We start from the raw sequence: 26,736 nt of genomic DNA, 5'->3' as shown, positions 1-26,736 counted from the left end.
AGAAACTGGAACAAATAGTTTTAAAATTCATATGGAACCACAAAAGACCCCAAATAGCCAAAGCAATCATAAGAAGGAAGAATAAAGCTGAGGGGGGTTACGCTCCCCCACTTCAAGATCTACTTACTACAAAGCCACAGTAATCAAGACAATTTGGTACTGGCCCAAGAACAGACCCATAGACCAATGGAAGAGCCCAGACATAAATCCAAGTATATGGTCAATTAATATATGATAAAGGAGCCATGGATATACAATGGGGAAATGACAATCTCTTCAAAAACTGGCGTTGGCAAAACTGGACAACTACATATAAGAGAATAAAACTGGATTACTGCCTAACTCCATACACAAAAGTAAACTCAAAATGGATCAAAGACTTGAATGTAAGTCATGAAATCATTAAACTCTTAGAAGAAAACATAGGCAAAACTCTCTTGAATATAAACATGAGCAACTTTTTCATGAACATATCTCTCCGGGCAAGGGAAACAAAATAAAAAAATGAGCAAGTGGGACTATATCAAACTACAATATACAGATTCAATGCAATCCCTCTCAAAATACCAACAGCATTCTTGAATGAACTGGTATAAATAGTTTTAAAATTCATATGGAACCACAAAAGACCCCAAATAGCCAAAGCAATCATGAGCAGGAAGAATAAAGCTGAGGGTATTTTGGTATTTTGAAAGGGATTGCATTGAATCTGTAGATTGTTCACCTGTACAGAAAAGGACAGCATCAGTAGAACAAAAAGGCATCCTACAGTATGGGAGAACATATTCATAAATGACATATCCAATAAGGGGTTGACATCCAAAATATATAAAGAGCCCATGCACCTCAACAAACAAAAAGTAAATAATCCAATTAAAAAATGGGCAGAGGAGCTGAACAGACAGCTCTCCAAAGAAGAAATTCATATGGCTAACAGGCAAATGAAAAGATGCTCCACATTGCTAATCACCAGAGAAATGCCAATTAAAACCACAATGAAGTATCACCTCACACCAGTTAGGAAGGCCAACATCCAAAAGACAAACAACAACAAATACTGGTGAGGATGTGGAGAAAGGGGAACCCTCCTACACTGCTGGTGGGAATATAAATTAGTTCAACCATTGTGGAAGGCAGTATGGAGGCTCCTCAAAAAACTCAAAATACATAGAAATACCACTTGATCCAGGAATTCCACTCCTAGGAATTTTTCCTAAGAATACAGGAGCCCAGTTTCAAAAAGACATATGCACCCCTATGTTTATCGCAGCACTATTTACAATAGCCAAGAAATGGAAGCAACCTAAGTGTCCATCAGTAGATGAATGGATAAAGATGATGTGGTACATATACACAATGGAATACTATTCAGCCATAAGAAGAAAACAAATCCTACCATTTGCAACAACATGGATGGAGCTAGAGGGTATTGTGCTCAGTGAAATAAGCCAGGTGGAGAAAGACAAGTACCAAATGATTTCACTCATATGTGGAGTATAAGAACAAAGAAAAAACTGAAGGAATAAAACAGCAGCAGACTCACAGAACCCAAGAATGGACTAACAGTTAACCAAAGGGAAAGGGACTAGGGAGGGTGGGTGGGAAGGGAGGGAAGGGGATTCAGGGGCATTATGATTAGCACACATAATGGAGGGGGGGAACGGGGAAGGCAGTATTACACAAAGAAGACAAGTAGTGCCTCTATAGCATCTTACTACGCTAATGGACAGTAACTGTAATGGGGTATGTGGTGGGGACTTGATAATGAGGGGAATATAGTAATCACAATGTTGCTCATGTGATTGTATATTAATGTATCATAATAAAAAAAAGTTCACCATAAATGTAGTTACCATCTGTTACCAAAGATATTTCTATATTATGAGCTATAGTCCCTATGCTATATGTCCATCTTTGTGACTAAATTATTTTATGATTTGAAGTTTGTACCTCTTTAACCCCTTCACCTATTTCAACTGTCCCCCCACCTGCAACTCCATGTTAACTAACCTTCCATTCACTGTGTTTATGACTCCATTTCTGTTTTGTTTGTTCTTCTGTTTTGGTTTTCATATTTCACATATAAGTGAAACCATATGGTACTCCTCTTTCTCTGCTGACTTATTTCACTTAGCATAATACCCACTTATTTCACTTAGCATAATACCCTCTGTGTGCATGCATGTTGTCACAAATGGCAAGATTTCTATCTTTTTTTTATGGATGAATAACATTTCATTGTGTATTTGTACCACATCTTCTTTATCCGTTCACCTCTTGATGGACACTTAGGTTGCTTCTACAATAAACATAGGGGTGCATATATCTTTCCAAATTAGTGATTTTGTTTTTTTCAGGTAGATTCCCAGAAGTGCAATTGCTGGGTCATATGGTATTTCTTTTTGTAGTTCTTTGAGGAAACTCCGTACTAGCTGCACCAATTTGCATTCCCACCAGCAGTGTAACAGGATTCCCTTTTCTCTGCATCTTCTCCAACACTACTTATTTCATGATATCTCATTATAGTTCTTATTTGAACTTCCCTGATGATTACTGATATTGTGATGATTACTTTTCATGTGTCTTTTGGCAGTCTGTACATTTTCTTTGGAAAAATGTCTATTCAGGTCCTCTGGCCATTGTTTCATCATCTTGTTTTTTAGATGTTGAGTTGTATGAGTTCTGTATATATTTGGTTATAAGGCCCTCCTCAGATATGTAATTTACAAACATATTCTCCCATATAGTAGGTTGCCTTTTTGCTTTGTAGCTGGTTTCCTTTGCTGTGTAGACACTTTTTAGTTTGATGTAGTCCCACTTGTTTATTTTTGGTTTTGTTTCCCTTGCCTGGGGAAACATATCAGAAAACAAATTTCTAAAGTTGATGTTCAGGGGTTTACTGCCTGTATTTTCTTCCAGTAGTTGTATGTTTTCAGGTCTTTAATCCATTTCGAGGTTATTTTTGTGTATGGTAAGACAGTGATCTACCTTCATTCTTTTGCATGTACCTGTACATTTTTCCTGGCACCATTTCTTGAAGAGACTGTCTTTTCCCCCATTACATATTCTTGCCTTTGTCATATATTAATTGACCATATAGGAGTGGGCTTATTTCTGGGCTCTCCATTCTGTTTGATTGGTCTAGGTATCTGTTCCTCTGTGAGTACTATACTGTATTATTACAGTACTTTTGTAGTTCAGTTTGAAATCAGGGAACGTGACAGCTCCATTTATGTTGCTTCCTGAAGACTGCTTTGTCTATTTGGGATCTTTTGTGGTTCCATCCAAACTTCAGGATTATTTGCTCCAATTCAGTTAAAAATGCCATTGGTATTTTGAGAGGAATTGCCGTGAATCCGTAGATTGCTTTGGGCAGTGTGGCCATTTTAACAATATTAGTTCTTCCTTCTTCCTATTCATGAGTGTGAAATGGCTTTCCATTTATTTGTGTCATCAATTTCTTCCATCAACATTTTATACTTCTCAAAGTATAAGTCTTTCACCTCCTTGGTTAGATTTATTCCTAGGTAGTTTGTTCTTTGTGATGAAATTATAAACAGGATTGTTTTCTTACTTTCTCTTTCTGCTAGTTCATTATTTGTATATAGAAATGCAACAGACTTTTGCACATTGATTCTGTATTCTGTGACTTCACCAAATTCATTTGTTAATCCAAATAGGTTTTGGTGGAGTCTTTAGGGTCATGTATACATTGTCATGTCATCAGTACATAGTCGCTATTTACTTCTTCCTTACCAGTTTAGTAATGATTCTGTGACATTGTTCTACAGTGATAGACAGTAACTGCACTACAGTGAATGAGGATTTAATAATATGGGTACCTGCTGAGACACTGTGTTTTACATTTGAAACCAATATAAGATTAAATATCAATACTTCAATAAAAACATTTCACCTTTTATCTAAAATTCAAAACATGGGTAGAGCAGCTGTGAAACACAAAACTCTGAATAGTGCTGCAGAAATGAGCCAAATTCCTGTGTCTCCATGGAAAGCAGTGCTCACAACCTCTTCCCACCACACAGAATGGAGGCTTCCCATATTTCACAGACTTAAATCTAAAGATAGTGCCATTTTGGTCTTTCCCTGCCTCATCAACCAGGGTTCCCTTCACACACCTCTGATTTTCCATTACCCATTCCCTGTAACATTAAAGCCCTCCATTTCCAAGCCATCATCAGACTCTGCCCTCCCTAAGCTCCTGTGTGCTTCTCAGATACACTTCTAGTACATGTCGGAGAATTGGTGGAGAGTCTTCTGTCCCAACAACTCTTTCTCTAAAGGTTCCCTGTGTCCCTAAACACTCTGTTTTCTGGGGATGAGTGACTAGACAGGGGTCCTGAAGGAGAGAGCTGAGCCGTCAGGCTGGTGTATGGTGTGCAGCCAGAAGGCAAAGTGGGAGCATAGACACTGCCTGTGAGTGGACACCTTTAGTCCCAGGCTCTGTAACACTTACAACCAGATACCCTCACCTGCAGACTTAATAACCACATAAGCTTCCCTAAGACAGATAAAGGTCTATGAGCTGTCCCTGCCTGTGAAACAGAAGGGCTTTGTGATGCAGTCTGGTGGCCTGGTTCCATCAACTGTGAGGCGGAGATGACAAGGCATTGGGAGTCATTAGGCAGGAGGACACTGACCGCCCTCATGCAGAGATGGTTGGTCTCCTCATGCTAATGAGGTTTACACCATGTTGAGCCCTACTTTTGCTCTGTGGGATGTTGGATATCCCTTATATACATACCTATGGCTCCATCTTCATTATTATCCTAATTATCTGGCAAGTGAAAAGGAGTTACCATGCATTAAGGTTGGAACCTAAAAGGAGCTGCTGCCAGGTAGGAAAACACTGTGACCACGTGAATGAGTTAAGTCTCAGATAAGAAGCTTTTAAGGTTTCAGGGTCTCTCCATTGGCCCTCCTATTTTTTGTCCCCCAAATCTTGTACCATGCACCCATTAACCTTATATGGTACTTATCTTTTCAGAGCCTAGAAATAATTCCTCATCAGGCCTTTGTTGCAGTTTATTCTAATTGAAAAATCATTAACATCTCTGGCTTGGGTTGAGACCTGGATGAGATGGAATCTACCTCACTAGATCTCAGAACCTCCCAATATGGGGGAATTTTCTGATTGGTGGACTTAGTAGCAAAAACCAATCACCATTTAATCTGTCCCAATATCCTCCTGACTCGTGTTAAACCCTCTGAAAACTTGTCCTGGAAAGGCGGTAGGAGGTATGGAATATAGACAGCCTCAATGCCAGTGAGAAATAAGTAGAAAAATGAAATGTTCAGGTGGAAAGGGTGGAGTAAAGGAAGGAAATGTATGTAGGTGAGTGTACACAATACAGATAGATAAACAGAAAGAGATTGGAAATACAATTTTCCTTTATCACATTTTGGACTTAAAAAAGGAAACTGTCCCCAAATCATACGCTAACTTCTTTTTTGTCTTTAAGCATTACCGAAAAGTCACACAAAGGAATAGAGATGCAGCATCAAGACATAAGTCCCAGTCCCTTCTCTGACTCCCCTCCACGGTGAGCGAGGTGCCCATGGATCTGTCCCTCTCTGGCCCAGTGCCAGGAGCCAGCTACTATAACTACTGAAGGCACCAATCCCCAAATTGATAGATTTTCCCAGAAGACTTTCTTGGGTGGGAAATCAGAGCCTGGGAATGTTCCAAAATTATCCACCTTATCCCAGGATTGAGAAATTAGGAAGTAGGACAGAAGTCCTTACCTGTGTCATTTACTAGCTTTATGACCCTGTGGAAATCACTTCATTTCTTGGTTATCCATGAAATGGGCATCTGCTGATCCCACCTCACTCAGTGTGGTTGTGATAATCAAGGGAGATCAGGTCCAGGACATCACCTCGTCACTGGTTAAACTGTACACAGACATGCCTTAGAGCACTGACTGGGGGTTTCCAGTACCTCTCAACCAAAGGTCTTCAGCTTCCTGCAGGATGTCCCCGAATCCTCCCCCGTTCCATGTAACACCGTCTCCTGGTTTCTCAGCTAGGAGACTTCCCCAGGAGGAGGCTGAGAAGCCGTGGGAGCTGCTCTCTATCATGAAAAGGTGATCACGTGCTCTTCATAGTCTCCAGCTCCCGGCCTGGCCTGTGATGATTCTCTGCCTGGCCAGGGCAGGGATGAGGAGAGGGACAGTGTCTGGGAGGGAGCCAAGCACAGTGGAGGCTGGAGGGCTGGCTGAGAGGGCTGGCTGAGAGGGGAATCATATGTCTCAGAAGGGGGGAGTCTCTAAGTTCTGCTCTGGGCGAGGCTCACCATGATCCTGGAATTCAGGATGTGACTACTGGGCAATTCATAAAAGACTCTACATGGGTTTACACTCAGCCATAAGAAAAGTTACCAGTCAAGAGAATGGATAAATGAGTGCATGAAAAAGTAATCATTCTCTCTACATATTCTCTCTACAACTGTGCCCTTTCAAGGGCAGACCCCTCAGAGTCTAGCTGGACCTGCTGACATTACCTCCTCTGGTTCTGCCTTCAGGAAGGTCAGGTCCAGGGATGGCCCTCAGACACGAGTCTGTCATCTTATCCTCTTCTTATGATCTCTAGAGAATGAGGCTGGCTCCCAAGAGATATTGTGTGCACCCTATAATCCCAGAAAGCAGAATTCCAACAAGGACCTCATTTTCCAGTTTGGAAATACTGATTACTAGGCTCTGGCCTTCTTAGCTACAAACAAGATTGATGCCAGGTTCTACCTGTTGACTTTACTGGTGATGCCCCATCAGCTAAACATTGGCTTCCACCCATCTGCCTCATTCCCTTCTCCCAGTTCAGCATCTCAACACAGGTCAGCAGAGAACTCACCCCACCTCCCAGTCTCTCCTGGCCACGCGCTCCCATCAGTTGTCTGCGACCTTGCCCAACAAGTGCCAGACCCTCAGCCCAGCCCACCGTAACTTGCCAAATGGCATTTACCTGGGAATAAAGTAGATGGGGAAATATCCAGAGTACAGGCTCCAGGGCTTTAAGGACTAGAGGAGGGCAGGGCCCATACGCAAGCCACATACTTCTAAGGAGGCAGCTGTCATGCCTCCATAACAGTTGCCCTATTTCCCTTTCCAGCCAAAGCTGGCTTCCTCAGGAGGGAAGTGTGCGGAGTATCCTGTGTACAGACACCAGCTTCCAAACCTGTGATCGCATGGCCCTGGAGATTCAGCATTTGCTGGTGGGTGAGAGTGCCCTGATCTCCCCCACTTCATCAGGACCATCACATGACTCCTTGTCTAGAAATTTTGTCCATGTCAAGAGTGTCTTTTGAGCAGAATCTAGAGCATTGTTTCCACACTCCAAAGAGCTTCCACTTCCATCTCCAACACCCCAGCGTCACAATTCACAGATCAGAAATCCTTAACATAGCCAGCTGTCCAGTTAACCAATACAATCAACATCCATGACGACTGGACTGAGCACCTCAAACTAAGGCAGGGATTTCAAGTGCCAGAGGTGCCTTGGGGCCCAGACATGATGTCTTTTTCAAGCCTTCAGGAGCCTAGAATTCTGATGAACCAAGAGGAGTTGACACACAGCGACACCAACCTTGTCTACAGGAACCAAGAGCAGCAGCCCTTGATTTCCCAAGTGTCTCTGCTGACCCTGAACCAAGAAATCACTACCTTGACACATCCCATAGCCTTGCACATGGCAGCTGCCCTCCCTGCCCAACTGCCATTCCTCTGTCCTGAAGTCCTGAGACTTCTTGAAGTTCATGTGAAAAAAATGGATGCATTTCCAGAGGTGGGGGCTCCCCAGACGTGTGGAGGAGTCCCTGAGGCAGCTTATGCCAAACCCACCATTCTTTTATGGACCTGAACATAATCAACCAGTTTCTTTCCTCCAAAATACTTCTGAGTTTGCTTTCGAGAATTTGGGGGCCATTTCCTACCAGACCTGGGGTTCCTGTGTGACGGCCAGCCCACCCACGCCTTCTGGGTCTTGGAATGGCCCATTATGGACCCGGAACAAAGACACCACTACCAGCAAATCCCAAACCATGTGGCTTGGACAGCCTCTCCCTCTCCAGCCCTTAGAACACTTTAGTGGCCTCTACCCATTTCCTTGGCAACAGGTTTATGACACGGTGGGCCGTTTGCAACAGAAATACAGCCAGCTATTCTGTGGCCTCCCTTCTCTACACAGTGAGTCCCTAGTTGACACTGTCTTGGGCTCTCAAGGCTTCTCCACAAACGGTAGCATGTCCAGGTACCCCTTGAATGATCCTTTTCTCTTCAAGGGGCTCTCCTTCCTCCCGGTGCTGCCTACAAGTCCATCCCAGTCAGCCCCACCGTCTTTCCCATCTTCCCCCAGTTGGGTCACTCCATCTGAGCAGCGAGCTCAGGTCAGTGTTGCATTTCTGACTCTGGCCCAGTGTGAAGCCTTGGAGTGGCACCTGCTGCAGAGGCAGCTCCAGCATCAGTGGGGTTTGCCAGCTGTCTTCTAGGGATCTCAGCACACGCAGAGCTCTGTGCAGTGTCAGCCCTATGACAAAGCCCAGTCTCCTGAGAGAGTGAAAACATCCTGCCCAGGAAAACCCATGTTGCTCGTCACCAGGGAACTACTTTTCTTCCCAGAGCATGCCCGGAGGCTGCTGGAACTCCACCTCCAGAGCCAGTCGATCCACCCCCACTGGGGCCTGCCCCAGAAGGTCCGGGAGTCCGCCCAGTTGCTCCTGTCCCTCACCGACCAGCAGACTCTGTCCTGGGGCAGCACAGCCTGAGCCAATGTGAGTTTTCCCCAGCCTACGGCCCCAGAGGCCATTAGGGCTGGTGACCCGTTCTCACCCATCATAGACCCACACTTGTTTGACCAGGCCAAGGCAATACTGCGGAGCCATATCAACTCCAAAAGTGGGCAGATTCATCAGGGCAAGGTCCCTGCCTGTGTATACAGCTCCTGGGAGTGCATAATTCCTGGGAGCCTGGAAGTGACTCCCCGCACCTGCATCCCAGAAAGCAAGCCCCTGGAGCTACAGGCAGCAGCTGGCCCTGACCTCCAGCAGGCAGTTATGCCCTGGATGCCAACAGCGCCTGAGCAGCAGCAGGCCTCACCAGGTGTTGTCAGTGAACATCCTAAGCTGCCCCGAACCCTGTCCAAGAGAGCCATTGAGAAACTGGAGATGACTTTACGACACAAGTATCTGGCCTTCTTGTCAGGGCTGCCTGCTCTTTATTCTGTGACTCTCTCTGGGGCCATGGCACCAGTAGTCACTACCCAGGCTGTAATCACAGAGATGGTGCCTGGACCTGACAAATTCCCAACAGAGCCACTGACTCGGAGGATCTCCTCTGATGAGCAGCATCTAAGTCCCGGGTCCGGCTTTCAGGATGCCAGTGAGACTTGTGCAGACATTGCAGATGAGTTCCTGCCTGAAGTGGAGGCAGAAGGAATGACTGAGATGGTGCCTCCAGACAGCCAACCAGAGCCAGCTCGAGCCTACTCACTAAAGAAACCCCTCTTAGCCAAACTAAATTTCCACCTGAGAAAGAAGATCCTAGAGGTACAACTGGAAATTCCCATAAAGGCGAGGGAGTCCAGGGAACAAAGGGCAGCGATCTCAGAGAACATATGCAGCCAGGAGTCTCCTGGAAGTCTAAACAACCAAGGAAAAGCATTGCTCCAGGAACTCCCCATCCCAGCAGACATTCCTCATGACCCGGGTCCAGAACGGCTCCACCTCAAAGAGCAGCTGCCCACTGAGTTAAAGGCAGTGAAGCAGAACCAGAAGCAGCCACGTTCCAGAGCAGTACCTCAAGGTTCTGCCCACTGGGCCTCCAAAGTCTCACAACCCAGTGGAGACACAGCAGAGGCCCGGGTGCTTTGTGTTCAGCTGGAAGGCAGCATGAACAGCCCCAGCCTGCGGGAGCCCTGGAGTCGTGAGCCCCAAAGCTCTGGCAAGAGCAAGGACTTGGCCCAAGTCTCCATGCCGGCAGAAACGAGAGGGGGCCCAGGGAAACCCAACTCAGCAGGGGACCACAGAGAAGGGGATGCAGGGTTTGTGCTCTCTGCAACAAGAGAAAAAAGGCACCCAGAGGCCAGAAGGGATGCTTGTGAAGAGAACACCCCACAGCCTCCAGCAGCAGGGACAAGGCTTTCACCTTGATGCTCCCTGTCAACACAGTCCCAGCATCGCCCTCAGCTTGACCTCCCAGAGCTACCTCCGGGAGTCCCTAGGGGGAAGGAATCCAAGAAGCATGGCCTGCCAGATAGTCAAACCAAGCTCAGTGTCATCCGCAAACCAGCAAGGATTCCTGAGAATGCCCGGCCTGTAGTGCCCCAGGTGTCACAGGGCCAGCCTCTCCTGGGCCAGCTCATTCAGAGTAAGCCACTTCCCGGTCGAAATTTGCAAGGTCGTATTTTGCAGGGGCAGGTGATGCCAGTCCATACCCACAAGAGCCCCAGCCTCCCAGAGTGGCTTGAGAAGCAAGATGAAATCCTTTCTGAACCATATTAACCCCAAGACAAAAGGCCAAGGGCACAGGGAATCCAAGTTCTTTACAGCTGAGAAAGTGGCCAACACCGGAAAAGAGAATGTAGCAAAGAGCCTGGCTCCAGCCAAAAGTCCCATGGGGCGAACTCAGACAGAGAAGGCAAGACAGAGAGGGCGAGGCCCAGTCTCCCCCCACTGAGAAGTGGGGCCTGGCCTTCGTGGGTGGCCCTCACCCCCCAGACAGCAAGCTCGGGCACCACTCCCATCCACTCCACTTGGCCTCAGTCCTGGGCCACCCCCGCCACTGCCCTCAGCACTGTCCCCGAGTGGCTTGTGCCACCCAACAAAGGAAACCGCCCTAACTCTCAAGCCTCGCCTCAGAGGGAAATGCTGGTCTGCTTAAGATGACCCTGCTCAAGCCACGCTGTGGGCTCCCCAACGTCCTCAGTCCTTGGAGAGGACCATTACTGTCATTTCATTGTTGTGCGGGTGGGGCAGAGCGGCCCCCAAAATACACTCTATATCTCTAATCAGTTTCTGTCTGCTCCTTCCCTCCACTCTGGTGTGTTCAGGGAAGGCATGGTAGAGGCTACACCCATCCGTCCAGTCTATGGAAGCTTTATCCCACAGTGCAGCTGGGGCAGCATTCCACACAACTCCTCCCAGCCCCACCCTGGAGAAGGAAGGCCCTTGTGGAAGGTGCACTGAAGGGAAGGGTCAAGCTTCGATTCTGTCATGACCTCCATGGCGTCCTTTGGCCCAGAAGAGCACTGTGGACATGAGCAAATACTGACAGGAATCCACAGGCAGAATTCATTCATGACTTCTGTATACACCCCCAATCTGGAGGGGACGTTTTTAGAGGAGTTCCACAGTACTCCAACCTTGAGGAGGTGCTTGTGTTTATCAAAAGCACACAGCTAATAATATGACGGGATAAAAATCAGAACCAAATGATAGCATCTCCCCTTTTCTGCTCCCTGTTGGTTACTGTTTGGGCCTCTCTGGAGCCCTCTGGGAGTCTGCTGTAGTTCTCTTGCCTATTTCCAACCTCCACTGCCTATCAGCTGCATGGAGTGAGGGACTCCTGGAATGAAGATCACAGTAGGACGTGGAGAGTGTCTTTTCCACCACTCCCAAGGGGGAGGCTGGGAGAGAAGCAAGGAGGGGGAGCATGTAGATGGAGGTCTGAGTAGCTGGGACAGAAGTTGACACGTTCCTGATCAGAGCTTGATGAAGGAGCAAAGCCAATTCGCTTTGTACTCAAAAGAGTCCAGAGCTAGGAAGCCAGCCATGACCCAAGTACTTTTAGGGTAAGGAGTTGCGTGATTGTGAGCTTCAGTGAGCTTGCCCATAATGGAATAAAGAACAGTGATTTCAGTACTGAAGCTTTGGGAAAGCACACAAACACAAGGAATTTGTTAAACATATCTCAGCTTGTCAAGTACTGACAGCACCTTGTACCCAGCCCTACTGCATGTCTCATTTTTATACCACCTATCTTTCTCTGGTTTCCTCCTTTCCACCAGTTTGCTCCCTGAATATTCATATATATGTTTTTTAATATACTTCTTGTATATTATATGCTGCTGAGCTCAGTCAGCTGTGCCTACTCCTAAGATCTGCCTGGTGCCTTTGCCTCAGCAGATGACTCCTGTCCTTTTCCCTACCAAAGGGTGCATCATATAAGCCTGCCTGATCTAACCCTTGGTTCCTGTCAGCCTTTCCAATTTCTTCATTACTGTGTCTCACTGCATTTCAGAAAGCACCAGAATCACTCACCTTGATGGTCAAAATTTTAAGGCTTTTGGAAAGTATCCCATTAAGCAGACACAGAAAGTGGCCATGAATCCAGAATTTAATGCACATATGAGTCTCTAACAACCAGATAAGCTGCTCAGAACTGAAGAGGGACTGTGGCCGCTATGCTGCTCCCTGGGGCTGCCCAGTAATTGGCTATTTCAGAGAAATCATTAATGGAAATATACTGTGAAAACCTCTGAAGTGCTCGGGATGAATGGTGAAACCCAAGAGGGAGACTGAGAGGCAAGCTGAGATCTGTGCGCAGCCGTAGAGAAATGTAAGCCCCTCCAAACTGTATCTTGTTTTACACTTAGACTAAATGAAGTTCCTCCTACAGACCTGTCGTAGGAGGCCTCTTGAGTAGCTTACCATAATAAGACACTCTTATGTATCTTACTGAGATACTCTGCTTCCTGTGCAGTCAGCCTGCAATCCCTTTCTCACCCCAGCACCATCACCAGATAGGTAATCACTACCACCAGCAGCCTCTGTAGCCCTGGCCACAGAGTGGATCTCTTAAAAGTGCCCATCATACTCATAATTCCTTGACCTCCTCAGGAGTCATGAGCGGACCCTGTCCTACCTTCTCCTGTTAACTGGGTTGGGGCAGGTATTGGTCTCCCTGAAAGGAAGACGAATCGCAGGACCCTAAGGAGGCATGGCAGAACAGCATAGCTCAAGGTTGTGTTTATTCCCCCTGATACAAGGTTAAGTGTGAGTTCCTTTCACTTTGGAGGGAACCTTCTGGCTAGAGAGCAATTTCAAAGGAAGATGGTAAACATGAACAAAGGGCAGCAAAGCTACAACACAAGGAAAACATTACAAAATTCTTGAGCATGTGTTTTTACAATTTTCAGGACAAATGTGTGACCCTTGGAGTGGATGCACATTTTAAGGTCAAAGTCACAAGGATGGAATGTGGAAAAATTCATCAGAGTTAGAATCCCAATTCTGACACTGGACAAGTTACTTAACACTTATGAGCCCCAGTTTCTTCATCTGGGAAAGTTTGACAACTACATCCATCCCCAAAACCTTATTATTAGTGTACTCATGATTCCCAAAACCACTTCTCTGCTCTAATCTTCCCTCTGAGCTACAACTGTACAGCCAATAGCCATGAAGAGAGGCTTCATCTTGCTCCAAAGACAATGCATATTGATTCAGAATCTCCAAACAACCTCCACTCCACCAAACTGTCTCACAACGTCAGAAAATGGTATCACTGTACATCTGTTTTTTTGCTTAAACCATACATTAAGTCAGTCACTGAGCTCTAATTTTGGCATCAAGTTGCCCCCCCCCCTTTTTTTTACTGCTTGTGCTTATAGTTCAGTTTCTCATCTTTTCTTTCCCAAATAATTATAGTAGTGTCTCATATCCCCAGGGGTTATGATAGTGGCTGGTTCATAGTAACACCTTAATAGTACTTGAATCCAAAGTCTGGACTGAGGAAGCAGATAAATGATTACATAAGTATGATAAGTGCTACAGTATATAGGGTCCTGCCACAATAAAAATGACCTTGAAAGGCATCTTGCATTCAATAATTAAAATATGTGAGTACTTACTATGTGACAGGAACTATGCCAGATGCAACAGTCACCAAGACATAACTCTTGCCTCCAAAGAGCTCATGATCTCAGGGGGTATACAGTCTTACATGCCCAAATTGAGTAATCAAAATATACACTTGGATGTCTAATATTCATCTCAAAAGTAGACTCCTGATTCCCCCACTTGCATCATTACCCAATCACACATACAAAACTTGCTTCAGTTGCAGTATTTCCCACATCTCTCTCATCAGTTGTTCAGGTCAAGAACATTGGCATTATCTTGATGTTATGTCCAAGAGTCCACAACCAATCTATCACTAAGCCTATTGTCTCTATCTTCATAGTAAATCCAGAATATGACCACTTCTTACTTCCTCTGCTACTAAGATTATTGCATTAGTATAACAAATCCCTCCTATTCTTCCTGACACTATACGTCCCAAAAGTCTATTCTCAACACTAAGCTTGAGGGGCCTCAGGAAGGGTGCTGCCTACAGATGACTGACTGATTGATTAATTGATGTATATAAAACTGTGAGACCAGATAAGATCACCAAGGGAATGAATGTAAATGAAGGAGAGATCTAAGGGCTGGGTTTTGGGACATTCCAATGTAAAGAAATTGGAGGGAGAAAAGGAACCAGTAAGAGAGAAGAGAAAGAACCAGTAGCCAGGAAGGAAAGAGGAAAACCATAAGACTGTGGTATACTAGAAGCCAAGAGAGCAAAATATAGCAAGGAGAAAGTGATCAATTGCATAAAAAGTTATGAATTGGCCAAAGAAGATGAGGACTCAAAGTTGACCAATAGATTTAGCAACACAGAAATCATCTGTGGCCTTGAGAAGAACACACTGGTGAATGATGGAAGGGAAGGCATGACTGGAGTGGATTCAAGAGAAAACAGAACAGCAATTGTTGATAGCCAGTGTAATCAGTACCTTCAAGAAGGTTTGTTCCACAGAGGCACAGAAAAATGAAGCAATAGCTGTAGGAGGGAGTGGAACCAAGAGAAGGTTTGTTTGTTTTTTTAAGGTAAGAGACATAGCATGTTGGCTGTTGATGGAACTGATGCAGTCAGGAGGGATAAACTGATGGTAAAGGAAAGCATGGAGGAATTGTTGGAGCAATGTGGTGGTGTAGAGGTGAGCGGATGGGAGCAAATGCCCAGGTCAAGTGGATGGCCTTGACTAAAAGCACAGTTTACTTTTGTTACGGAGAGAGAAGATAGCATTAATGTGGAAGGACTTTGTGGCTTAGAAGAAATATTTCTACACCCAAAAGGGTATAGAGCTGGGAAGGGACCACGGTTGGGAGATGTAAGAGGAATCTGAAGAACCAAAACTATAAGCTGGAGGTAGAGATGGATTATGGAAGTTACTGTGGAAAATTACTATTAATGCATAAGAATTGGGTGTCCAACTGAGAGACCCAAGTGGGAGAGATTGCATAGAAAATCTAGATGTATGGAGCATGAGGCTTGAAACACAGATACAAGGCACATGTGGCATCCCAGTGTTCAGCCAGTGACCAGGGAGGTTTGAGAGTGGGAACAGAGAACTAGGAGGCAGAAAGACAAAGACGCTGCCATGAGTTTGTAACACAGAGGATGGACCTTGGTTTGGGTCACCTCGTATCTCTCAGAAGGTGGCACCTCTGCATTCCCACTTTTTGACCTACCACAGAGGAGCCAAGAGCTGGAGAAAGAGCTGGAAGTGCTGTTTGATGCATGTATGTGGTATGGGGGCTGTGGAACACCCTCACCCTGATTCCTAGGGATATACAGGATGACTCACATCACATCAAACCAGGAGGGGGTGGCAGGACTCTCTTCATCTGATAGGACCCCAGCACTGTGTGTCCACTATTAGCAGGATGCAGAAAAGCCAGGATGGGAAGCAGCACGAATGTGCCCCTCCTCTGTGCCTAAGGGATGTGCTTCTGTGCCTAAGGGATGGGGACCCAGTCCCTGCTGTGGCCTCCAGAGCAAGGAAGCACAGGCCCAGGCCTGCTGAGCCAGCACCGTCCAGGTGTTTCCCTAAAGCATCCCAAAGATCATAGGAGGTCTTGGGACAGGCACATCCTTCCTGCACAGTGGGAGGTGGCAGAGAGCCACAGCATAAGGAGGCAAGAGGGAGGCCCAGAATGAAGGGAACGTGACTCAGAAAGATCACAGCAGCATCCAGTGGGGAGCCGAGGTTAATGAGCACACATCCTGACTTAGGTGGAGCAGGTCCTTCCCATGGTCCTCCACAGGTTCCTACCTCCCCAGAGCAGTTGAGCTCATAGTGCCGACCAAGGTCCTACAGCACAAGGTGGGGGCAGAGATGAGCTGGAACTGAGGCCTTCAGGATCCTGAATTCTCAGCCAAGTCAAGCTCTGAGAGGAGACAGGATCAGAGGCTATGACTCATGCAGGATGTTGCTGAGGAATGAAGCCTTGCTCTAGCCCATCCCATAGCCCTAGCATCAACCCCACCTTCCCACTCCCCCTAGCCTCCAGAGAGGTAAAACCAGAATGAAATCCTCCTTAATTTACTACTCAAGAATCTGTGGGAGGTGCTAGGACTGTATGCTTGCTCGTGAACTGTGGGGTGCACCTCTGGCCCTCTGAGGTACCATGTCATGGTGCCTGGCTTTGACCTTCTGGGGCCATTCTCTCAGTCTCTGCAGAGGGTACTGCAGAATTCTATGGACAGAATTTCAGGCCACAGTGGAGGCGACTGGCTTCTCCACAAAATGACTTCTGGTAAACACTGAATCCTAACGATAGGGACCGCAGCTGCTTCATTTTTGAACAGCGTGCAGCCCATGCAGGGAGGGCAACAAACACAGGACAGGCACAGGAACGAACCCATGGAGATGCTTCCTGCACCATGTGAGACAGGGCTGAGCCTCTGCTCTTCACCAGCCATCCGAAGCCTAACGCTCCACCTGCGCTCAGGGCCCATGGCACAGGCCAGGGCTGTCAGAGAATAAGGACGAAAATGGACGTAGGTAAATAAAGGACACAGAATAAGGACAAGAATGGTTCCTGTGTCCAATGCAGGGAAGGGAAGGAAAGGAGGACACCCTTGAGTTCGGGTGGGGCTGTGAGGAAGGAGCCTAGTGCTGGCATGTGAGGTGTTGGGGGACGCAGAGGACTAGATCCCTAACAGGTCTTGCTGGATTTGCAGAGGACTGTTCATTCCCATCCCAAGACAGAGAGGCCAGGACCCTAAATACTTGGACTGGATGAGAGCATGGGGAAGAAAAATGGGGCCTGGGACAGGGCCAGAGGGAAAGCTCTCTTTCCAGAAGGATGGGTGGGTGCTGCCAACTGCCCCCCACCCCTTTTCTGCCCTGTCCCTCTCCTCCACTGCAACTTCTCTGGGTGCATGACCAGAAAAGGAGCATATTGGGGGCTTTCCAGAGTGTATGGCTGTCAAGGTCAGGCCTGCTCCAGAGGCCACAGGGGGAGGACTTTGGGCAGGCAGCCGGACCCTTGGGAATCCAGACGGTGGGAAGAGAAGGGAAGCTGTTCCTTGCGGTAAACCATGCTGGCAGCTGGTGTGTGTCAGGGGAGAGCGGCAGGGTAAAGCGAGAGGCCAGGGCAGAATCTCACACACAGTCAAAGACAGATGGACACAGACGCCCGGCCACACACATAAACAGAAGGACACAAATCCACTGATGCCACTGAGAAACTAATTCTGAGTACCAGAGATGTGTCTAGGAAACACCCTTTGTCAGACTTGCTGGAGCAGACACAGGCACAAACACACACACAGACAGAAAGACAGCCTAGCACACATGCAAACAGACACAGCCCATCTTGCAGACCCACAAACACATATGCAGTTCAAATCCATCCAGCAAAGCCGTGCTCCTGCATAAAGCTGCCTAGACCACCTCAGACAGACGAGGCCTGTATCCCTCCTCTAAACTGGTTTGTAGTTTCTGTCCCACTGCTTGTCCTTTAATAAGGACAGTCTTGGTTCCCATGCAAAGCCCTGGGCTCCACCACATGGCTGTGTGCTTTTAAAGAAAGGACAAGATCAGCAAGTGCGTCCACTGCCCTCCTCAGCGGCCCCATCCTTCACCTACACACCCTTCTTCATCCCCACAAGTGTCCCCACTTTACTGACCCCCACCCTCTTTGTTGCAGGAGACACAGACTCTAAGGGAAGAGTAAACTGGACAGACACACTCTATCAAGGTGTTCCTGGTGGCTTTACCCAAAAAGGTCTTTCCATGGCCTTATGCTTACCACTGTCTACCTCCAACCTGTAACCACTACCAATGGTATTCTAAGCACAGTGCTAACTCTCACCCTAACCCTAGGTAGCACACTGAGTAATGTCCACAACTATCCTAGGTGCGCAGATGTCACGCACATATGATGGTGTGGGTCATTTGCCCTCCAGAAACTCAGTAGCCCCTTCAGTAACACCTGCACAGTCACCAGGCTACGATGTCCCTGGAGAACCCAGTGCTCAGCTGGGACCCTAGAAGCACCAAGGCGCCCAGGCCCTTTGACCCTTGCTAGACATACAAGCCTATAGGGGCCCAGCCCACCCCAAGTCCTGTTCCGGGATTAGCCCAGCATCTGAGCTGAAATTCCTGCCATACCCTTTCCCAGCTCCTGCCTGCCAAGCTGGGAGCATCTGTTGTCCTGGGACCTGGGGCTGATGGGAATGTGGCCACTTCCCAATGTGGGGATTTCCAGACTCTTGTAATATCCACACCTAGGACCTCTACCCCTGAGCCTGGCCCAGGTACCAGTCCTAAGGAGTCCTGGGGGTAAATTGGAGTGAATTAGCACACCTCCTCTTCTCCCCTCCAGGGTCACAATCTGGTGATAGGGTGTGTTCATTCTGAACTCATCAGCAGAGATAAAGCTGAACTCAGCCATGTGTACACCTCCCTCACCCCTCACCTCTCACCCCCAGGCACCAGGACTCCAGTGCAGCACTCCTTTGCACCCCAGCCACCCCAGTGGTTGTCAAACACCACCTAGGCTCTCTATTGAGCCCAGCAGGCCAAAACCTTCACCCAAGGGACTGGAACTCTTAGGTGGACATTGACATCCCAGATGTGCAGCCACCTGAGTCTCTGTGTCCTCTTCTCCAACATCTGCATCCATCCTGGCCTGAGGAACAATAAAGGTGTTTGGTCAGAGTGCAAGCTTCAAGATGTGCAAGTGAGGTGCTTCAGGAATTAACAAATCAGCTTTAAGTTCTAGAGAAACAAGTGGTAATGATTGTAAAAAATTGTGCAGTTCATCAGATAAGGGGTTAACAACCAAAATATATAAAGAACTCATATTTCGCAACACCCAAAAAACAAATAACCCATTACAAAAATGGGCAAGGTCTGAACAGACATTTCTCCAAAGAAGAAACACAAATGGCCAACAGGCACATGAAAAGATGTTGCACATTGCTAATCATCAGGGAAATGCAAATTCAAGCCACAGTGAGATACTACCTCAACTAGTTAGGATGGCCACTATCCAAGAGACAAGAAATAACAAATGCTGGTGAGGATACAGAGAAATGGGAACTCTCCTACACTGTTAGTGGGAATGTAAATTGGTGCAACTGCTGTGGAAGGCAATATGGAGGTTCCTCAAAAAACTGGAAAAAGAAATACCATTTGATCTCGTAATTCCACTCCTAGGAATTTACTGAAGAAAACAAAATCCCTGATTCAAAAAAAAATGCACCCCTGTGTTTATCACCACACTATTTGTAATAGCCAAGATATGGAAGCAACCTAAGTGTCCATCAATAGATGAATGGATAAAGAAGATATGGTATATATACCCAGTGGAATATTACTCAGTCATAAAAAGAAAAGAAATCCTGCCATTTGCAACAACATGGATGGATCTAGAGGATGTTATGCTAAGTAAAATAAATCAGGTGGAGAAAGACAATAGCATATGACTTCACTTATTTTTGGAATATAAAAACAAAGCAAAACAGAAGGAATAAAACAGCAGTAGACTCACAGACACTGAGAAGTGACTAGTGGTAACCAAGGGGGAGAGGTGGGGCAGATGGTGGGGAGGAAGATGGGGATAAAGGGGCACAGTAATTCACAATCACAATACAAGTTGGTCATGGAGATGGTTGTACAGCATGGAGAATATAGTCAATGATTCTGTAACATCTTTCTACCTTGATAGATAGTAACTGCACTAGAGGGGGTGAGGAACCACTGTGTTGTGTATTTGAAACCAAGATAAGACTGTCTATCAGTGATATTTCAATTTAAAAAAAAGAACTGTGCAGGGTGTGGGATTTTCCTATTTGTAAGTTAACAACCTATTTTGCTTTTGTTTCATGACACAAACTCAAGACTCCTGAGTCAGATGTAAAGGACAGCCATAGCAACAACTTTAGCATGGTTTTTTTGCATCAGTTCCCATGTCTACCAAGTGCTGTGGATCTGTGATAGATGCCTACACATGCAGTGGGTGTGTTACAGGAGGGGACCACTGAGATTTAGGAAGTCTGCTTTTATAGTAAAATGAAGCAAACCTAATCCTTGTCCAGGGAGAATGTTGCCTTATTTCCAATTGCAAATACATTCCTGAGAAATGGTCTGGAATACAGGGCCTTACATTCTTGGTTTACTTAGTAAGAACATTTAAGGATGCTAAGGGCCCATGGTGGGTTACCTCTCCTAACAGTGATCAGCAAAGGTTAAAAACAAATGTCTGGGAGGAGGATCCAAGATGGCAGCATGAGTAGAGCAGCGGAAATCTCCCAAAACCATACATATTTTTGAAAATACAACAAATACAACTATCCCTAAAAGAGAGACCAGAAAAATACAGGACAACAGCCAGGCTACATCTGTACCTGCAAGAATCCAGCGCCTCGCAAAGGGGGTAAGATACAAGCTGCAGCCTGGCAGGACCTGAGCACCCCTCACCCCAGCTCCAGGCAGGAGGAGAGGAGTCAGAGCGGGGAGGGAGAGGGGGCCCAGGACTGCTAAATATTGAGCCTTAGCCATCCGCACTGGGAGCGCAGACACACAGTGCATGATGTGCTGGATACTAGGGAAATGGGACAGTAAAACCTGAGAGCAGGTCCCTGCAGCTGGTGTGCCTGGGACAAAGAAAAGCAAGTGCTTTCTGAAAGTCTTAAAGGGACAGGGATCCCACAGCTGGACGGAAACGTCCTGGGACACTCAGCCCAGCAGCTGGGAATCCTGGGGAACTCTGAGCACCCTAACCCCCTGGGTGGCAGCACAGCTCTGAGGCCCCTCATGATGATAAACAGCCTCCTGCCCATTCCACCTCCGATGTGGCTCTGCCATAGCAGAGCAGCAGCCTGAGAATGGCTATGCCCACAGCAACCGCGGAGCTTACTCCAGAGGCCTGGGCAAGAATCAGAGACGCTGTTTGCATGCAGCTGTCCAGCACAGGCCACCAGGGGTTGCCATTCTCCCAGGATAGGTAGGCCACAAACTAGCAAGAAGGGACATTCTCCCAGCTGACACACGCGCCAGCTCCACACAACTACCTCTATCGCCATGAAAAGGCAGAAGAATTTGATCCAGACCAAAATCACAGAGACAACCCCTGAGAAGGAGCTTGGAGAGATAGACCTAACCAATCTCCCTGAAAAAGAATTCAAAATAAAGGTCATAACCATGCTGATGGAGCTGCAGAGAAAAATGTAACAGCAAACAGACAAAGTAAGGAGGGAGACTGCAGAAATAAAACAATCTCTGGAAGCATATAAAAGCAGAATGGATGAGATGCAAGAGGACATTGATGGAATAGAAACCAGAGAACAGAAATGCATAGAAGCTGATGCAGAGAGAGATAAAAGGATCTCCAGGAATGAAACAATATTTTTTTTATGAAATAATATTAAGAGAACTGTGTGACCAATCCAAAAGGAACAATATCCTCATTATAGGGGTACCATAAGAAGAGAGAGAGAAAAAGGGATAGAAAGTGTATTTGAAGAAATAATTGCTGAAAACTTCCCCAAACTGGGGAAGGAAATAGTCTCTCAGACCATGGAAGTCCACAGATCTCCAAACACAAGGGACCCAAGGGGACAACACCAAGACACATAATAATTAAAATGGCAAAGATCAAGGACAAAGACAGAGTTATAAAGGCAGCGAGAGAGAGGAAAAAGGTCACCTACAAAGGAAAACCCATCAGGCTATCATCGGACTTCTCAACAGAAACCTTACAGGCCAGAAAAGAATGGCATGATATATTTAATGCAATAAAACGGAAGGGCCTTGAACTAAGAATACTGTATCCGGCAAGATTATCATTTAAATATGAAGGAGGGATTAAACAATTCCCAGACAAGCAAAAGTTGAGGGAATTTGCCTCCCACAAACCACCTCTACAGGGTATTTTAGAGGGACTGCTCTAGATGGAAGCACTCCTAAGGCTAAACAGATGTCACCGGAGAAAATAAAATCACAGCAAAGAAAGCAGACCAACCACATACTAACTAAAGGCAAAAAATAAATTCAACTACCCACAAAAGCATTCAAAGGAAACACAAAAGAGCACAAAATAAAGCATCCAACATGTAAAGAATGGAGGAGGAGGAATAAGAAGGGAGAGAAATAAAGAATCATCAGACAGTGTTAATAATAGCTCAATAAGCGAGTTAAGTTAGACAGTAAGATACTAAACAAGCTAACCTTGAACCTTTGGTAACCACGAATCTAAAGATCACAATGGCAATAAGTACATATCTTTCAATAATCACCGTAAATGTAAATGGACTGAATGTACCAATCAAAAGACACAAAGTAATAGAATAGATAAAAAAGCAAGACCCATCTATATGCTGCTTACAAGAGACTCACCTCAAACCCAAAGACATGCACAGACTAAAAGTCAAGGGATGGAAAAAGATATTTCATGCAAACAACAGGGAGAAAAAAGCATGTGTTGCAGTACTAGTATCAGACAAAATAGACTTCAGAACAAAGAAAGTAACAAGAGATAAAGAAGAACATTACATAGTGATAAAGAGGTCAGTCCAACAAGAGGATATAACCATTATAAATACATATGCACCCAACACAGGAGCACCAGCATATGTGAAACAAATACTAACAGAATTAAAGGAGGAAATAGAATGCAATGCACTCATTTTAGGAGACTTCAACACATCACTCACTCCAAAGGATAGATCCACCAGACAGAAAATAAGTAAGGACATAGAGGCACTGAACAACACACTAGAACAGATGGGCCTAATAGACATCTATAGAACTCTACATCCAAAAGCAACAGCATACACATTCTTCTCAAGTGCACATGGAACATTCTCCAGAACAGACCACTTACTAGGCCACAAAAAGAGCCTCAGTAAATTCCAAAAGATTGAAATTCTACCAACCAACTTTTCAGACCACAAAAGTATAAAACTAGAAATAAATTGTACAAAGAAACTAAAAAAGGCTCACAAACACATGGAGGCTTAACAACATGCTCCTAAATAATCAATGGATCAACGACCAAATTAAAATAGAGACCAAGCAACATATGGAAACAAATAACAACAACACAAAGACCCAACTCCTGTGGGACTCAGTGAAAGCAATCTTAAGAGGAAAGTACATAGCAATCCAGGAATATTTAAAGAAGGAAGAACAATCCCAAATGAACAGTCTAAACTCACAATTATCAAAACTGGAAAAAAGAAGAACAAATGAAGTGTAAGGTCAGCAGAAGGAGGGACATAATAAAGATCGGAGAAGAAATAAATAAAATTGAGAAGAATAAAACAATAGAAAAAAAATCAATGAAACCAAGAGCTGGTTCTTTGAGAAAATAAACAAAGTAGATAAGCCTCTAGCCAGACTTATTAAGAGAAAAAGAGAATCAATACACATCAACAGAATCAGAAATGAGAAAGGAAAAATCATGACGGACCCCACAGCAATACAAAGAATTATTAGAGACTACTATGAAAACCTATGTGCTAACAAGCTGGAAAACCTAGAAGAAATGGACAACTTCCTAGAAAAATACAACCTCCCAAGACTGACCAAGGAAGAAACTGAAAATCTAAACAAACCAATTACCAGCAAAGAAATTGAATTGGTAATCAAAAAACTACTCAAGGACAAAACCCCTGGGCCAGATGGATTTACCTTGGATTCTCCTTAAAGTTTTCCAAAAAATAGAAGAGGAGGGAATACTCCCAAACTCATTCTAAGAAGCCAACATCACCCTAATACCAAAACCAGGCAAAGACCACACCAAAAAAGAAAATTACAGACCAATATCCCTGATGGACATAGATGCAAAAATACTCAACAAAATATTAGCAGACTGAGTTCAAAAATACATCAAAAGGATCATACACCATGACCAAGTGGGATTCATCCCAGGGATGCAAGGATGGGACAACATTCGAAAATCCATCAACATCATCCACCACATATATAGAAAGAAGGATAAAAACCACATGATTACCTCCATAGATATTGAAAAAGAATTTGACAAAATTCAACATCCATTCATGATAAAAACTCTCAACAAAATGGGCGCAGAGGGGAAGTACCTCAACATAATAAAGGCCATATATGATAAACCCACAGCCAACATCATACTGAACAGTGAGAAGCTGAAAGCTTTTCCTCTGAGATCAGGTACAAGACAGGGATGCCCACTCTCCCCACTGTTATTCAACATAGTACTGGAGGTCCTAGCCATGGCAATTAGACAAAACAAAGAAATACAAGGAATCCAGATTGGCAAAGAAGAAGTTAAACTGTCACTATTTGCAGATGACATGATATTGTACATAAAAAACCCTAAAGACTCCACTCCAAACTACTAAAACTAATATCGGAATACAGCAAAGTTGCAGGATACAGAAATAATAAACAGAAATCTGAGGCTTTCCTATATACTAACAATGAACCAACAGAAAGAGAGATCAGGAAAGCAATTCCATTCACAATTGCATCAAAAAGAATAAAATACCTAGGAATAAACCTAACCAAGGAAGTGAAAGACCTATACCCTGAAAACTACAAGACACTCAAGAGAAATTAAAGAGGATACTAACAAATGGAAACTCATCCCATGCTCTTGGCTAGGAAGAATTAATATTGTCAAAATGGCCATCGTGCCCAAAGCAATATACAGATTCGATGCAATCCCTATCAAATTACCAACAGCATTCCTCAATGAACTGGAACAAATAGTTCAAAAACTCATATGGAACTGTCAAAGACCCCGAATAGCCAATGCAATCCTGAGAAGGAAGAATAAAGCAGGGAGGATCTCACTCCCCAACTTCAAGCTCTCCTACAAAGCCACAGTAATCAAGACAATTTGGTACTGGCACAAGAACAGAGCCACAGACCAGTGGAACAGAATAGAGACTCCAGACATTAACCCAAACATATATGGACAACTAATATTTGATAAAGGAGCCATGGACATACAATGGGGAAACGATAGTCTCTTCAACAGATGGTGCTGGCAAAACTGGACAGCTACATGTAAGAGAATGAAACTGGATCACTGTCTAACCCTATACACAAAAGTAAATTCGAAATGGATCAAAGACCTGAATGTAACTCATGAAACCATAAAACTCATAGAAAAAAACATAGGCATAAGTCTCATGGACATAAATATGAGCGACTTCTTCATGAACGTATCTCCCCAGGCAAAGGAAATAAAAGCAAAAATGAACAAGTGAGACTATATCAAACTGAAAAGCTCCTGTACAGCAAAGGACACCATCAATATAACAAAAAGATACCCTACAGTATGGGAGAATATATTCATAAATGACAGATGCGATAAAGGGTTGACATCCAAAATATATGAAGAATTCATGCACCTCAACAAACAAAAAGCATATAATCCAATTAAAAAATGGGCAGAGCAGCTGAACAGACAGTCCTCCAAAGAAGAAATTCAGGTGGCCAACAGACACATGAAAAGATGCTCCACATCGCTAGTCATCAGAGAAATGCAAATTAAAACCACAATGGGAGATCACCTCACACCAGTAAGGATCGACACCATCCAAAAGACAACAACAACAAATGTTGGTGAGGTTGTGGAGAAAGGGGAACTCTCCTACACTGCTGGTGGGAATGTAAATTAGTTCAACCATTGTGGAAAGCAGTATGGAGGTTCCTCACAAAGCTCAAAATAGAAATACCATTTGACCCAGGAATTCCACTTCTAGGAATTTACCCTAAGAATGCAGCAGCCCAATTTGAAAAAGACAGATGCACCCCTATGTTTATCGCAGCACTATTTACAATAGCCAAGAAATGGAAGCAACCTAAGTGTCCATCAGTAGATGAAAGGATAAAGAAGAAGTGGTACATATACACAATGGAATACTATTCAGCTATAAGAAGAAAACAAATCCTACCATTTGCAACAACATGGATGGAGCTAGAGGGTATTGTGCTCAGTGAAATAAGCCAGGCGGAGAAAGACAAGTACCAAATGATTTCACTCATATGTGGAGTATAAGAACAAAGAAAAACTGAAGGAACAAAACAGCAGCAGAATCACAGAACCCAAGAATGGACTAACAGTTACCAAAGGGAAAGGGACTGGGGAGGATGTGTGGGAAGTGAGGGATAAGGCTGGGGAAAAAGAAAGGGGGCATTACGATTAGTATATATAATGTGGTGGGGGCATGGGGAGGTCTGGGCAACACAGAGAAGACAAGTAGTGATTTGACAGTATCTTACTACACTGATGGACAGTGACTGTAATGGGGTTTGTGGGGGGGGACTTGGTGAAGGGGGGAGCCTAGTAAACATAATGTTCTTCATGTAATTGTAGATTAATGATAACAAAAACAAACAAACAAACAAACAAAAAATCAAATGGCTGGTGAGAAAAAAAAAACTGGTTTT

At 45.0% G+C, this 26,736-nt stretch overlaps 1 protein-coding gene across 1 annotated transcript; it reads left to right on the top strand.

The window, feature by feature from the left end:
• The first annotated feature begins 1,832 nt into the window (after positions 1 to 1,832).
• SPATA31F1 (SPATA31 subfamily F member 1) lies at positions 1,833 to 19,832 on the top strand. The gene is given in 14 exon segments (XM_073227869.1): positions 1,833 to 4,762; positions 4,764 to 4,859; positions 5,484 to 5,533; positions 6,051 to 6,107; positions 7,129 to 7,284; positions 7,286 to 7,352; positions 7,354 to 7,776; positions 7,778 to 7,967; positions 7,970 to 8,100; positions 8,102 to 10,089; positions 10,091 to 10,182; positions 10,185 to 10,464; positions 10,466 to 10,667; positions 10,669 to 19,832. Coding segments are annotated over 14 exon segments (3,966 nt in total). The 5' UTR covers positions 1,833 to 4,711; the 3' UTR covers positions 10,852 to 19,832.
• Positions 19,833 to 26,736: the final 6,904 nt, after the last annotated feature.

This window comes from Manis javanica, chromosome 2, assembly GCF_040802235.1.
Source record: "Manis javanica isolate MJ-LG chromosome 2, MJ_LKY, whole genome shotgun sequence".
NCBI lineage: Eukaryota > Metazoa > Chordata > Mammalia > Pholidota > Manidae > Manis > Manis javanica.
Note: the sequence above shows the minus strand (reverse complement) of the source record. Positions and strands in the feature narration are given on the sequence as shown.